Raw genomic sequence first — 15,052 nt, 5'->3', positions numbered from 1 at the left:
TTTCTTATTAAGTCTGAACATGATCCAGCCAAAGTCAGGCACTTTTAACTTCAGTTGTTTTCGGCAGGAGTTAAGCACCTGCTTAAATCTCCCTCTTTAAAATCAATGGGATTTAGAAGTGCTTATCTATGGCTGGAGCACGTTTTGTGCATTCCACACGTGATGCTTTGAGAAGACAGCCAGGGGACATGGGTAAGTTCACAGGTGAGATTCAAACATACTGACAGCATGCATATAATAGTTGCTGTGATGTAGTGATTGCATGCATCAGCGGAGAGTCCCTGGTTCAAATCTTAATTCAGCTATGAATTAAGTGTTGTCCTCCTGCATGTTTTGGGTTGGATCCAGACTTAGTCATGCTCAGAGTGGATCCATTGAAATCAATGGGAGAACTTAGTCATGACTAACTTAAGTCCCATTGATTTCATTGGGTCTACTTAGTATGACTATGTCTGGATCCAATGTATAATATGAAGATATTAAACACTGGCTTGCTTTACAGCAGGGGCAGGGAACTTGGGCCCTCCAGATGTTGTTGAATTATAACTCCCATCATCCCTGACTATTGGCCATGCTGGCTGGGGCAGATGGGAATTGGAGTCCACAGGGCCACAGGTTCTCCATCCCTGCTTTAGAGGTTTGTTGCAGGGATTGCTAAGATAATGTATGTGACACACTCTGGGTCCTTAGGAAAGGTACCATAGAAGTACTATGTGTTCCTGTTATGTATACAAGCAAGAATGCTAAGAACAATGTTTGTTATTTATCCCTGTGTTCAGTGCAGGAAAATCTGTGGTTACAAATAAAATCAGTGCATCAGTGTAGAAGGCCCATGAGACTAGCTTTTAAGAGATGCACACCTACAGATGTCAGCAATATTGTTGTCACCTATTTCAGGTTGGGAAACTGGGACATAGAATATGGGCTATATTCTAAAGTGCACAGAGATGTGGCCACCTATGAACATCTTAGACCTAGAAGTACAGTTCTAACTGCTCTGGCCTCAAAATTAGCAGAACGCTTATATTTTAAGGCTGCAGTTGCATTGAACTCAATGAGGATTACTTCTGAGTAGGCATGTAAACTGCACTGTAAATTATTTTTTCTCTGAGAGTCACAAAAGCTAAAAAGAGAGAGAGAGAGTAGTTTGAAAAAACAAACAAGACAGCTGCCGGTTCATCAACTGTATAATGCTTGAATGGGGTAGGACAGGAGCAGGAGGAGAAGGAGGGGGAGGAGAAGAAGAAGAAGGAGACGGAGAAGGAGAAAGCTTAACTGAGAAAGCTTAGCAAATGAATACAAAGTCTATCCTTTAGAGTGAATACAAATGGAATGGTAGAGCTACGTATCCAAAACATTCTGATGCTGCCAAATACCATATTGACCCACAGGCAACTAAGGCTGCAATCCTATGCACATGTAATTGGTAATCAGCCCCAGTAGTCACAGTAGGACTTAGTGGATAGGATCTGGCTTCACAAGGCAAAGCTATTGAGCGCTTACCTATGATGAACAGAATGGAGGTCATCGTGAGAGGCCGGTGACGCGGGACACAGGAAGCTGCAGGTGGACACTGATGCGCTCTGAAGTGAAATCTCTCTTCAAGCGCTCTCTGTGAGTACTTTCAGCACCCAGCCGCGCCGGACAGCGCTCTGCTTGCCGGAGATCCCTGCGATTGGTCCAGCTTGGCGTGGAAAGAGCGAGCCGGCTCGGGTGGGACTCCCCCTCTCCCTCGGCATCCCAGAGACAGTAACGCCAACCCTCCGTTTCACACCTGTTGCGCCTTTCCGGAGTATAGTAAGAGCAGCTCTGGAAGTTGCTGCTGATCACACGTGCTGCTGCCGGTCAGTCCAGATGAATCATACAGTCTGTTTATTCCCAGAGGGGGAGCCACGTGAGCCTGCCGCAGCAAACACAACAAAGAGTCTAGTGGCACCTTGAAGACTAACACATTTATTCTGGCATAAGCTTTCGTGGACACTGACTGTCCGATTCTAATGCATCTGATAAAGTGGACCATGTCCACGGAAGCTTAGCCTAGAATAAACGTGTTACTCTTTAAGGTGCCCCAAGACTCTCTTGTTTTTGTATAGCCCACTTAGTAAAAGGCTGATAAGGAAACGTTCAGCCCTGATATGCAAGTTTCATGATGATAAGCCCATTTTTCATCCTCCTGAAGAAATAATTGCAGAAGACAATAGGGGGTCTGTGTTCCTACTTTTTCAATGGGCTGGTTCGCCTAGAACAAAACCGAGGGTTAAGCAAGGGTTGTTTAACCCTCAAATAATCCTTGGTGGCTGGGTTCACATGACTCGGCTACCCCTGGACGGGAGGTTGCATATGGAAAACGTCACCCAGCACGTGCCTCAGCTCATCAAGGGTTAATTACCCCCACCCCCAATAAACCCAGTGTGTTGTGTGAACCAGGAGAATCTAACGTTCTTTAGGGTGAAAACAGGCAATCACTTGGTTGTTACGTCAAAAAGGACACCTTCTAGAACCAGCTGTGCTGGTACACTTAGAAAATCCTGGTGATTTGAGAAGAGTGCACAGTCTGTAGTTGTGTGGGGAGAACTAAACCTGGAGCACAGAATACTCACTTCTAAGCACTACACCAGAAAATTGGGCTTACACCAGGGTTGGGGAAACTGCAGCCTGACAGTCGTTGTTGGACTCCAACTCCCAACAGGCCAACATGGCCAATGATCAGGGATAGTACATGAGTTATACTCCAGGAAGAGCACAGGTTCCCCAACCCTGGCTTGCAGTGATTGTGATAGTGTAGGTGTGATAGGAAAGGTATGAACATTCCTGAGCCAACCAGTGGGGAAAAGGGAGGGAGAAGATGATGAGGGAGAAAGCATAAATGGAAACAAGATGTGGCTTGAGAAATATGGAGAACCTGTGTTAGTTCTTCTCAAAGACATGGAATGAGAGGAAGCTGGAAGCAAAGAAAGTGGGGGAAGCTGGATGCAGCCATGTGGGCAGCTGATCTCTAGGGGCATCATGTGACTCAATGAGATAGTCAGCTGACCTACAGGAGCTTAACATGGCCCAGCCATAAAATTGGATGACCTGTAGAAGCATCATGTAGGTATGCTTTGGCGGGGGCAGCGGGACTCAGGGGTCAGGCCTGGATTAGGGATATTTAAGGAGGAATTCTTTTATGAAAGATTGGAACCTAAGAAGAGCTGTGCTGGATCAGACCAAGGTTCCATCTAGTCCAGCATTCTGTTCACACAGTGGCCAACCAGCTGTCGATGGGAAACCCAAAAGCAGGACACGAGTGCAACAGTTGAGTGCAAAGAGATCCCACACCAGAGAGGAATGTCAAGCCTGCTTTCTGGGCTCAAGCTTTCAGTCAGGCTGGAGGAGGGATGTTGAACCCATGGGCCTGTGGTGCCAATCTAGACCTCCAGGCTTCCCCAGATGGCCACACCCCTTCCCCCAAACACCAATTGTTCGGTGGTTTCCCGGCTTTTGTGCAGTTTTACTTGCATTCTTAAAGACTGAAATGTCTCTCCTAAAGCCTAGTTACTGGTAGTAAGCACTTTGAGCTAAAATAGGCTGACATTTTGCCCTGCCCCTCTGCCTTTGGCCCCACCCACCACTGGAATGCAACCCCTGAGAGCTTCTCCCAAACTGAATTCAGCCTTTGGGCTGGAAGAAGCTGCCCACCCTGATCTAAAGGCAGGTGCCTGTGCATTGACCATCCGGAAGTAGCCACGTGGTTGCCTCTCTCTTTGTGTACAGGATTTCTGTAAGCATTTGGCTTGTTAAGTTGCTGGATGAGGACTGATCAACATGCTGAATAAATTCCAGAGGGACAGCCATTTTGTTAATCTGTTGTAGTGTAAACAACAAAGGCGCCTGTGGCACCGTAACAATGAACAGATCTGTGCCGCAATAAATGAGTTGCCACTGAAGTGTTACAAGGCACTTTGCAGTATTTACATTAAATAGACTTGATGATGATGACTGTCTCCCTGTATCACTTGATCTCTGTCTGAAGTGACTTGGCGTTCAGCACTCAGGGATTCACAAACTAACTCTTCCCTCTCAATGTGGTCACAGCCTAATTTGGGAAACCTGAACTGTGACTGTTTATAAGCCTCTTCTCAATAAAATATGTCCACGTGCTGATGCCTCTCCTAGGATTTCACACCCTCTCCCAGTTTGAGAAACATTCCTTTATTCTCTTGTCTTGTCATATTAGTAAAATGGAAGCTATGTCCTGATGTCATGAACTTCCTTCTCCCTTACCAGTGGCAGCCAGCAGTATGGGAATGTGGCTAAAGAAATCAACCTTCCCAAAGTTGGTGCCCTCCATATGTGCTAGATTCCACCTCAGCCTCAGCCAGCATGGTTGATGATGATGGTCTTGCTGGCTCAGGTGATGGGAGTTGTCGTCCAGCACATCTGGAGGGCACCAGCTTGGAGGAAGGGTGCAGTATGTTGTCATAACAAGTGGCACCTGCAACAAAATGTTGCAGTGTGGAGAGCTCCTGTCCAGGCAGTCGTACTCTTTTCCAGGTTATTCCATCCCATTTTCCCGCCCCTACAGTCAGCATGCTCAGTTTTCATCAGTGGAGGCTGGTGGCTCTGATGTCAGTGGGGTAGTAAATCCACTCTGGGTTTCAGTCAGAACTCTAAGGAGCTAACCAAGGTGCTGGATAGCTCCTTTAAAGTTCTGACTGGTTCTGATTGAAACCTGGAGTGGATTCACAGCTGCACTGACATCAGAACCAGCAGCTTCCACTGGTTTTCATTGAGCTATTTTGAGTCCCCCCCCCCACTTTGTTTTAGGGATTTGGTGAACTTTCTTTGTGTTACATTTGCAAACCTGTGGGTTCCCCAAAACCTGCTGGTACCTCCCTCTTATGTGTGCATGGTGGCATTTTGTCTACCTAAGTATTCACACTCAGAGAATGAGTTCACTATTAGTATACAGAATGTCAGAACATCATTAAATTTTGCTTCTTGGTATAAAATGAGAGGAAAAGAACTTGACATGGGGCAAACCCACATTGGTTATAGTGTATATTTCCATTGTTATACTTCCGCCTAACTTACTGTCAATATTTTGAAACTTACAGTGAAACACAAGATGTACCCAATTTATTGAGGAACCAAATCTAGCGAAGATCAGACCAATGAAGGTATAAAAAATAATAATTTAATATCTTTCCCAATGCTTTCTTACAGTTGAAAAGCAAATGCTATGAAAATCGCATTAGCTTCTAAACAAAGCTGTGGTTTCTTTTACAAAAACACATTTTGTACATTAACCGGACTTTGTGTTAATTCAGAGTCTGACATTCCATTTCTGTCTGCATTGTTCTGGTTATCAGCTTCAATTATCAGATGCAGACATTTAATTTACAAAGGTGTTAAATGACACATAAGCTAGCATGCTACCAGCTGTGGATGGATCCAGCGCCGTTTGTTGGCACTGTACTTATGTTGGTCAATGCAACATGCTCTGACAGCTTAGTAACATGATCGCAATTGCTGAGCTGAGTGGTCAAGGATTTCCGACTTTCTGTGCTTGTCCGTCCTCTGAGTTGTTCATCACAGTGGGGACTATTGCCAAAGCAGCAGCAAGAGAACGCTGCTTTAAATTCTTCTCGGAATTTTCCTGTCAAATAAAAGAGTACCAGCAGCACGAGAAAACATACTATGAAATGTGTTTCAGCAAACAAGACATGTGCAAAAATGAATCCTAACTTTGTTGTTGTTGTTGTTTTTAAAAATGCCATTAATACAATTTGGATAAATCCAGAAGAGACAACATGATGGCATCTCTTATGCAGATTATTTTAGATTATTTACTTATTTATTTTAATGCCACCCCCTTGGTTAAATGGGTGTCCCATGCAGGATCCCCTAAAGGACATGGTGAAATGGCACTGAGCACGCTCAGTGTTCATTATTTTAAAAGACCTATTTCCTACCTCCCCACTCACTTCTCTCTCTCACACACACAAATTGTAACATCAGTGGGGACTGTGACTTGGACACTGGCATTGTCCTAATGCTGTCAGTGAATGTTGGCAGCAGCAGGCAAGTTCAGGCCTCAGCCACAGGACGTTACGTGTGCCCAAAGCAGGAGAGGCAACTGAAGGCAGGGAAGTCCACCGCGCTGCCCTGCTGGATCCTTGAAAGTGCCTGTTACAGCATAAAGTATCCTGGGAGGATGAGCTGGGCTTGGAGGATGAGTATCTCTGGATCCATGTTTTCTAAGGCCATTCCCCCACTTTAAACCTTTCCCCCTTCAGCCCGGCAGAAGCCTCTGCAAAAGCTTCATGGGCCAAAGGCAAGAGGAGGATTCTAATATTTTAAAATCTTCCATTTAAGTTACTCCACTTACAAATTCACACATGCATCAAAAAGTCAGGAAATTTCAAGTTAAGGCCTCAGGGTTTAACTTCCATAGCATGTAAGTAGTAAACATTGGGTTGAATCCAATGGCATCATACTAGCACAGGGGTGCACAGCCTTTTTGGACCTGAGAGCTGCATTGAGTGTCTGAGGCAGTGGCAAAGGCCACACATATGCACATGGATGCACATATGCTCATGCGCACCCACATGCAACTCTCTCTCACACCCCTTCTACCCTAGCAGCAGCAGCTCTTGTTCTTGCAGCAACAGCATCAAGGTTCTGAAGCCCTCTCCCCATTCATCAACCCCAACATGATCACCAAAGAAAGAGGAAAAATGCTCTAGGAACAGGCTCATAGCAGCATCTCAGGAAGCAGGCATGAACTTTTAACCACTGCTTCCTGGGACACTTGAGGAATGAGGTTCCTGAACCATACAGCCTACTTCTTGCCCAGTTTTTCATTCCCCCCCCCTCCAGTTTTTCAGCAGTGGCAGCAAAACTGGAGTTTTGGGGGCTGCCAGACAGGGCTTGGAGAGCTGCCCGTAGCTCACAAGCCACATATTTTGCATCCCATGCGCTAGCAGAAAGCAAGATGGGACACCGGATTTTCTTTGATCCCCCATACCCATTACAGCCCCTCCAAAACTGCTCCTGTGGGTTGGTGGACCCATCTGGCCAATGTGGGATAAGAGCTGCGGTAGGTGGGGGTCGCATGGTGAAAATCAGACAGCAGCGAAGCTTGCTGCTAGCACACAGCCACCACTGGCTTTGATGCTTGCTTAGCCTTCATGTGCCCATGCTTTCCCTTGGCCTTGCAGCCCCATTTTTCTGTCTGCAGGAACAAGAGATCACAACCGCAGTGATGCTATAGCAACGTTCCTGCTTCTGAATTGAACTTAGTCATCTGTTATAGGCAGGGGCACTATGAAGAATGAGAAAACCTCCTCTTGGGTCATATTAAATCGGGAACCAAAAGCGTCACTATAGCTTTATAGAGTCTGCAGCATCTTGGCTGAACTAAGCATTTGATTCACTGTTACATACATTTGTTATTAAAATTGTGAAGCAAGGCTCAAACTGGAGGGTGAAGGACCCATAGCCACATTATATCTGTACAGCAGATGCACCATTACATCCATCTTCACCCTTCCATTTCATATAATGTCTGCCCAATTCCAGATCAGACAAGAAAGAGATTCCCCCCCCCCCCCGGGAATTACATACTGAAGTTCAAATGTGACTCAGGGGTTATGGTTCAGTAGCCCTATTCAGGTCTTCTATTCTGAGTGTAACAAACTAACAAAAAGATCGAGGATGAGCATGCTAGCTCCATCCTCCTCCATCCCTTTCCTTGTCACCCTCCACACGTTAAGGGTAGATGTCTACTGTGGGGATCCTTTTGTATCTGTGTAGGCTTCCATGCAATGTAGAATTTTCCAGGGTTCTCCATCATGCAGAGAACCTGCACAGATACAAAAGGTTCCCCACTGCAGCTGTCCTCCCTCAACATGTGGAGGGTGACAAATGGGGTATGAGGGATGAGAGCTAGCATGAATGCCAAAATTTTGTTTCAGGGTAGTACTATTTGTTTATTATTATTTATTTGATTTGTACCCCGCCTTTCTACAAAAAATAGCACTCAAGGCAGCTTGAGTATCCAATGTTAGTCCTACTTAAGAGTACACCCATTCAAATGAATGGGAGTTAAGTTAGTCATGAATAACTTAAGTCCCATTCATTTGAATGGGTGTACTCTAAGTAGGACTAACACTGGATAGTACACTCAGTTACCATGATCATAAATTGCCTAGATTCTCTTGTAAAAATAATATTCTTGTGTGTTTTTCAGGCTGGCTTTAAAGACTGAAGATATTCAGATGAGAACCAAACTCTTGTCATGCAAATCTTCCCTACTAATTCCTTGGTTTTGAAATTAATCCATGATTAGCTTTGACTATGACTGCAGCTAATGAGATATAGATGAGGTGTACAGAAATATTTTCTGATACTGTTTGCACTTGTGGCTGAAAATAAAAACTGACTAAAAACTAGGATAAAATGAAACATGTTAACTTTTTTTTAAAAAAAGCACCCCAGAACACATGGGAAATGTATATTTAGACCTTGGATCAGCTTACTGGATAGTTTGGGCAACTCATTTTCTCTAAGCCTCTACTCTATCATCTGTATAATGGGAATGATAGTGACCTTCCCTTGTGAAATATCAAAAAGGAATATATTGAACATTAAACTGGTGTAGTAGCTCTTTATGACTCTGTTAACTCTATTGCATTCTGCACTGGTAACTGGAGACATAACTTGGTCAACTTACCACTGAGAAAGTTATAAATAATGGGGTTTGCTGCGCTATTTGCATATACAAGCCAGTGGGAGAATGTAAACCAGGCGTACACAGTTGCTCTGTCATCAGCATTGTTGAACATCCCAAATACCCTTACAAAAAGAGGAGAGGGAACGATAGAAAACATCTCAAATTAGTTTTGATTTTGATACTCTGTAAAGATTTCTACACGTGAATCAAAATGCAGAAGGACCGCACAGTCTCATCGCTAAATATAGAAACACCAAGCTCTATGAAGGTTCTCTGAGAGAGTGCAAATCTTATATACAGCTGTCAACATTGATCCCATGTGCCTCGATTCAACTAGGGACCACGTGTACACAGAAGCAGGCATATCCTTACCTGGATGAGGCATTGTGCGCACAATTCCCATGCCTAGCACAGCACACCAGGGGTGCAGAACCTCTTTCAGCCTAAGAGCCCAATTCCATTTTGGAGACGCTCTCAGAGGCCACACTCCAGTAGTGGGCTGCACTGAAGGCAAAAGGGACGAGGCCAGAAAGCACAAAAATATATATTTAGGTTGAAGCTCTTATTACCGCCGGTAACTAAGCCTCAGGAGAGGCATTTCAGCATTTTAGATTGGGGGAAAAGCTGCCCAAAGCTGGGACACCACCAAATGATTGGTGGCTGGGGCCAGAAGAAGGGTGCATGGCCCCCTGGGGAACCCCGTAGGGCCAAATTGGAAGGCTGGATTTGACCCCCAGGCCTGGGGTTCTGCACCTCTGCCAAACAGACACCACTGATCTGCTGTTTGAAATTCTCCACTCCATGTCCCTCTTCCATCAGAGGTATGGTGCTTACCTGCAAAGGCAGTGGAGGCTGGTGGCTCCTATTTTGGTGGGGCTGCAAATCTATTCTGGGTTTCAGTCAGAACCAGCCAGAACTCTAAAGGAGCTATCTGAGGTGCTGAATCTATTTTGGGGATAGGGTTCATCACCTTTGGTAGCTCCTTTAGAATTCTGGGTGTTTCTGACTGAAACCCAGAATGCATTCACAGCCCCACCAAAATGAGAGCCAGCAGCTTCCCCTGTACAAGGGGAAAGCTTTTCTAGGCAGCAGTGTCCCAATTACAGAATGCCATCTGCACAGAGCTTCCCCTGCCACCAACACTGTTATCATTTGGGCACCAAGCAAATACCTCTTTATTTACCCAGGCTTTGAAAGAGGGTTTTCCTGATTTATTTGAACACATTTTAGTCTGTGTTCTTCAAGTTTTATCTGCTGTTTTCTTATTTCTATCTGCCTTGACTCTATGTCATGCCAAAATCTGATACAAAGGGGGGTGGTATAAAAATGTTTTCATTTCAAAAAGGAATAAATATTTGGGCTGCAGTCTTCCACATGGAGGAATCACACGTAAACCTGCCTAGAATTAGACATGAATCCCTTTGAAATCAGTGGGCATTGTAATAATGCACCTTTCTGCAAGATTGCAGCTGCAGTTGTTTTGCAAGCGGAGGCAGAGGCCAAGAAACACTTTTCAGTGACACCATCTGGTAAGACTGTTGCAACCCCATTTTAGGGTGCAGTCCTATGAAATATGCTGGCTGGGGAATGCTGGGAGTTGTAGGACATTTTCTGTCTAAACATGCATAGGATTACGCCTTCAGAAGATCAAGATATGCTAGTCAAGATATGGTAGTCAACAATGATGCCTCTCTTAACAGGGGTGAATAAGCTCCAGCCTGGGGTTCCAATCTGGCTTGCTGAGGTTCCCCAGATGGCCTTCCCCACTTCTTCTGGCCTCAGCCCCTTTACCCCAACACTAATCGTTTGGGAGTTTCCTGGCTTTTGTGCAGTTTTTTTTACTCCCATTCTAAGAGGTTGAGATGGAGAGCAGCTGTCTTCAAGGAGACAAACTTGAAACAAGAGTTAGATGGATACTTTCTTGATGTTTGTTAATGCTCTGCTTTTGTTGACCTCAGAACACAAGCCTGCACTCCACTTGTGTTAGGGAATGGGTTAGGGTTGCAACTGTGTTCCCTCCCATATTCATTTGAGAACTTGGCTCATCATTGAAACCACATGAATAGTTGCTTGGGGCTCCAATTTCCTATTTACAGCGCCATGTTCAACTCACCCAGACCCCATCACCTTAGTCCTTGGACTGGAGTGCCCTCTAGTATCCTTAAGTATATCTTGAAGTCCATTGGTTGCTCCTTCCCTTCACCTGGTCCTTCCTTGGCCCCGTGCTGCCTCTCTCAGGGTCAAACTAGACATGATGCTAATCTGTCTCTTGGAAGCATGTCAGGGATTTTTAAAAAAATGTATTAATACATATGTGGGGAATTTTTATTGGGACCACAACATACATGGCAGGGAGGGGGTCATCACCATGGGAATCCCCCATCCATACTGAAGTTAGTGTTAGAAAAAAAGCTCCCACTAGCACCAATGGGAGCTTTTCACCCTAATGCTAACAACAGTCTCTCTCTCTCTCTCTCTCTCTCTCTGTGTGTGTGTGTGTGTGTGTGTGTGTGTGTATTTTCATTGGGATCATGGCCGAGGAGAGAAGGGTTAAGCCTCCCCTCCCTGCATGTGGTGCTCCCAACCAAAATCAGCCCTGCTGCACCCATTATTTATTTCTTTAAAATCCCTGATGTCCTTCCAAGAGATGCATTGGGAGTCACATGTAGCTTGAAGCTCAGACGGTAAGGACAGGCTGTCCCCTGACTCGCCACTGGGCTTGCTATTCCCAGAACAGTTTTGCCTTTCAGGCAGGCTCTCCCATCCTGCCTGCTTCCTGAACTCTCCTCCTCCTCCTCCGCTTTTGCCTCTTCTGTGGCTTAAGGAGAAGCTGAGAGGCCCCAGATACACTGGGCCATGAGCTGCGGCCCACCACTTCTGGCCCGGCCATGTTTACATCTGGTTGATCTGGCCATAGTGCAGAGTGGACATGAGCCCTGGGTGTGCCCAGCTCTTCACAAAGATAAAAATCAGATACTAATCACACCATATCCAGAATGGGCTAGAACTCAGGGTCATGCTCATTTCTTATTTGTGGACCATCCAAGGTTCAGTCTCTAGCATCTCTACTTAAAAGGATCTCAGGGGACAGAAATGGAATGGATTTCGTCCTGAGACCTTGGAGAGACACTGCCTGTCAGAACAGACAGCACTGGGCTTGGTAGACAAATCGTCTGTCTCAGTACAAGACAGCTACCTTCATATATCGTCAGTACTTTTGGTACTATTATCTATCTCTATCTATCTATCTATCTATCTATCTATCTATCTATCTATCGGTTAACTTTGTTTCTAGGCTGCCTTTAATGATGCAACCCTCTCAAAGCTGTGTACAATAAAAAACTATGCAAAATGCTTACAATTTTTAAAAATCCATAAGAACATGTTATAATAAAATCCATAAAAAATGAGATTGCCAATTCAAATCAATAAAAACAAAACTTGCCTGTAAAAACCAATGGCCCAGACTTAAGGGAAGGCCAGTGAAAACAGATGAGTCTTCCGTGCTTTCCTGAACATCTGCAAAGTAGAGGCCTAACAACCCCAGATGAAGTTGATTCCAGAGCTGAGAGGCCACCACTGAGAAGGCCCTCTCCCCTGTACTCACTAGCCTAACCACCCTTGGTGGCGAGCAGATGAGAAGGGCCGCTGTTGTCAGAGTGCAGGCAGCATGGTACGGGAGAAGGCAGTCCTTCAAGTAGCTTGGGCCCAAACCATTTAAGGCTTTAAAGGTTAAAACCAGCACTTTAAACTGGGGTCGGAAATGCACTGGTAACCAGTGCAGCTGGTGCCGCAGTGGAGTCACATGAGCCAACTGCCCTGCCTCCACCCGGCCTCCACACATAACCAAGAGGCCATATTCTGCACCAGCAGAACCTTCTGAACCATTATTATACTACTGCAACTACCATCATTATAGGGTTATTTCACTGATTTACAGCTGTAAGTGGAATTTTAGTTTCCTGGTCCTTTAAGATGCCATCTGTTGCAAAATCATCCCTAAAAACACAGCAGCCCATCACTTGTAGACAAGAAAACCCCACAAACTGGTTATTACTCTTTATGGAGGAAGGCTACCTTTTTAACACGTTGAGGATGCTAACTGGGAGATAACAGAGGGCAAAAACCAGGAGAACCACCATGAGCATACGTGCTGTTTTCCTCCTGGTTTGGATCTGTTTGATTTCAGCTGCCACAGCGCTAATCCTCAAATTTGCTGCTGGCCTCAGCCCTCGGGTCTGTGCTGTAGATTGCAGAGGCTTCCACTTTCTCTGAACCACAGACAAAGTTCCTGGAATCTAACAGAGCATAGTAATTGGAATTTTAATTATTGTCATTGGCCCAGACTGAAAGCTTGCTGCACTGATTGACTAGCTGCAGTTAAAAGAGAGATACATTTAAAACTCACATGCAGTTGGATCCACATTTAGTCATACACACTAGACCAACTGAAATCAATGAGACAAGTTAATCATAACTAACTCAAGTCCTATTGATCTCCATGGGTCTACTCTAGGTATGACAAAATGTGGATCCAGCCCATTGATTTCAATGCAGTCCCTTTTCCATGGGTAAAATGAAACATGTCCATACAAATTCATTTTCATCTCCATTTTGAACTTCAAGCTCTCAATTTTAGAATCAAGAGAGCTCTGACGATAGAAAGTTGTTGAGGATCATGAAAACTGAGATACAACATACACCCACTTTGATGCCTTGTGTGACATTGCATCTGATAACAGCCACTGTTACTGCCATGGTAGCCTCAACTCATGCTGCTGCACCATCCAGGTCGGGTGGCCACATCAGACCAATGCCACTTGCTATGAAGTTGCAATGTGCCACAGTGTTGCATCACATCTCTGAAATATTGGACTTACCATATTGAGGGGTGGGGGGACACCATAAGACAAACAAAATGATGCAATAATTGGAGGCCTATGATCTCTGAAAGAAGCTAGCTTTGAAACAGTCAAAGCTTCACAAATCTGTTCTGGGAGATTATCTCTCCAAGACATGGAAACCCTTATATATTTTTATGCACACAAAAATATACAGATAACTGTAAGGGTTAACCAATGAACAACTGTCTTCCTTAATGAGCTCTAACAGCACTAGAAAACAATGCTGCACTATGATTCTCCACTTTGTTGGGATTTGTCTTTTTTTAATTTTTTTTAAGCTCTTTTAACCATTGCTTTATTCTTTTATCATGTTGTTCACTGCTCCGAAATCTTCTGATGAGGAGCGGTATATAAATATTGTAAATAAAATAAAATAAATAAATTTTCAGTGACTCTAGCAACCAACTAGGGTATGTCTGCTCAACTCAATGTCACTGACATGATAAAAGAGTCAAATTCCAGTAGATAATATGTGTTAAGTGAGTTTGCTGGGCTAATTCCTCTTAGCGCAATGCCTTTTTCACTTTGGCAACTATACTTGGAAAAACAGAGCTGTGTTATTTCCCATGAGTGGAAGTAGTAGCACCTCCCGCTAATGTATTTATCTTACTCTTTCAGTAAAAAGAGGAAACAAGCAAATGACATAAAATTAAGTGCAATGCAAATGTTTCTGGAACGTTCACAACACTTTTCCTTTTGTATTCTAGTTTCCTTTATCATCCCTTTGCTCAGAGATAATTTACGAAATCCTGAAGAAAACTATCCCACCTTAGCAGGAAGTATTACATTTCAGCTCTTTAGACTAAGCATCAGATATGTAAAAGACAGGTGTGTGGATTAGTTGTGCGCACTTACTTATCTCTGCTGTATGAATTTACATGTTTGATGCTCCTGAACTGAATGGTATTCACTTTGAATGAAATATTTCATCTCTGATTCTCTGGGAATTATTCATTATTATTTGACTGAAAAATATCTTTTTTAAATCTCTCACTGAAATACACAAACATTGTGGCATTTAAGAGGTTACGTGACATGGGTTGCAAAAAAGGAACTCATAGCAAAGGAACTTACCTGTCGACACCATAGCTTTTGAAATATCTGTAAATAGGCCAACACCATAAGACACAGGGGGGCCATATATGTTATAAAAAAAAAACATGTGTGATACATTTTGGGGTAGACTTCAGCTGCAAAGAAAATCAAAAGGCACATGAATAATATCTGTATTCATCCCTCCACTCACCCACTTGCTCATTCAAAGTTGCTAGTTGTTACATTTTGTTAATGCACAGTACAAACTTATTGAGCCAGTTCAGTAAATTGTATTTTGGCTTAATATGCTGAGATATGAACTAAACATTTGCATGTGCATGCAGCCCCCTTTTGCTCTTCGCTTCATGGTGTGAACAAACAAAACAGGAAGCCTTCA

General features: G+C 44.1%; 1 protein-coding gene across 1 annotated transcript in view; it reads right to left on the bottom strand.

Annotated features, from left to right (window-relative positions):
- Positions 1–5,414: 5,414 nt before the first annotated feature.
- The window catches only part of HCRTR2 (hypocretin receptor 2), a 39,507-nt gene continuing 29,869 nt past the window's right edge, over positions 5,415–15,052 (bottom strand). The window contains exons 4-7 of the mRNA XM_084830982.1: positions 14,695–14,804; positions 12,794–13,014; positions 8,717–8,838; positions 5,415–5,638 (exon numbers count right to left, since the gene is read on the bottom strand). Coding sequence (XP_084687108.1) covers positions 5,415–5,638; positions 8,717–8,838; positions 12,794–13,014; positions 14,695–14,804 — 677 coding nt within the window. The remainder of the gene's footprint in view (positions 5,639–8,716; positions 8,839–12,793; positions 13,015–14,694; positions 14,805–15,052) is intronic.

The sequence above is a fragment of the Heloderma suspectum genome, chromosome 1 (assembly GCF_057233095.1).
Source record: "Heloderma suspectum isolate Gila_16-S chromosome 1, 16-S_ref, whole genome shotgun sequence".
Taxonomy (NCBI): domain Eukaryota; kingdom Metazoa; phylum Chordata; class Lepidosauria; order Squamata; family Helodermatidae; genus Heloderma; species Heloderma suspectum.
This window is presented reverse-complemented; position numbering and strand designations above follow the sequence as displayed.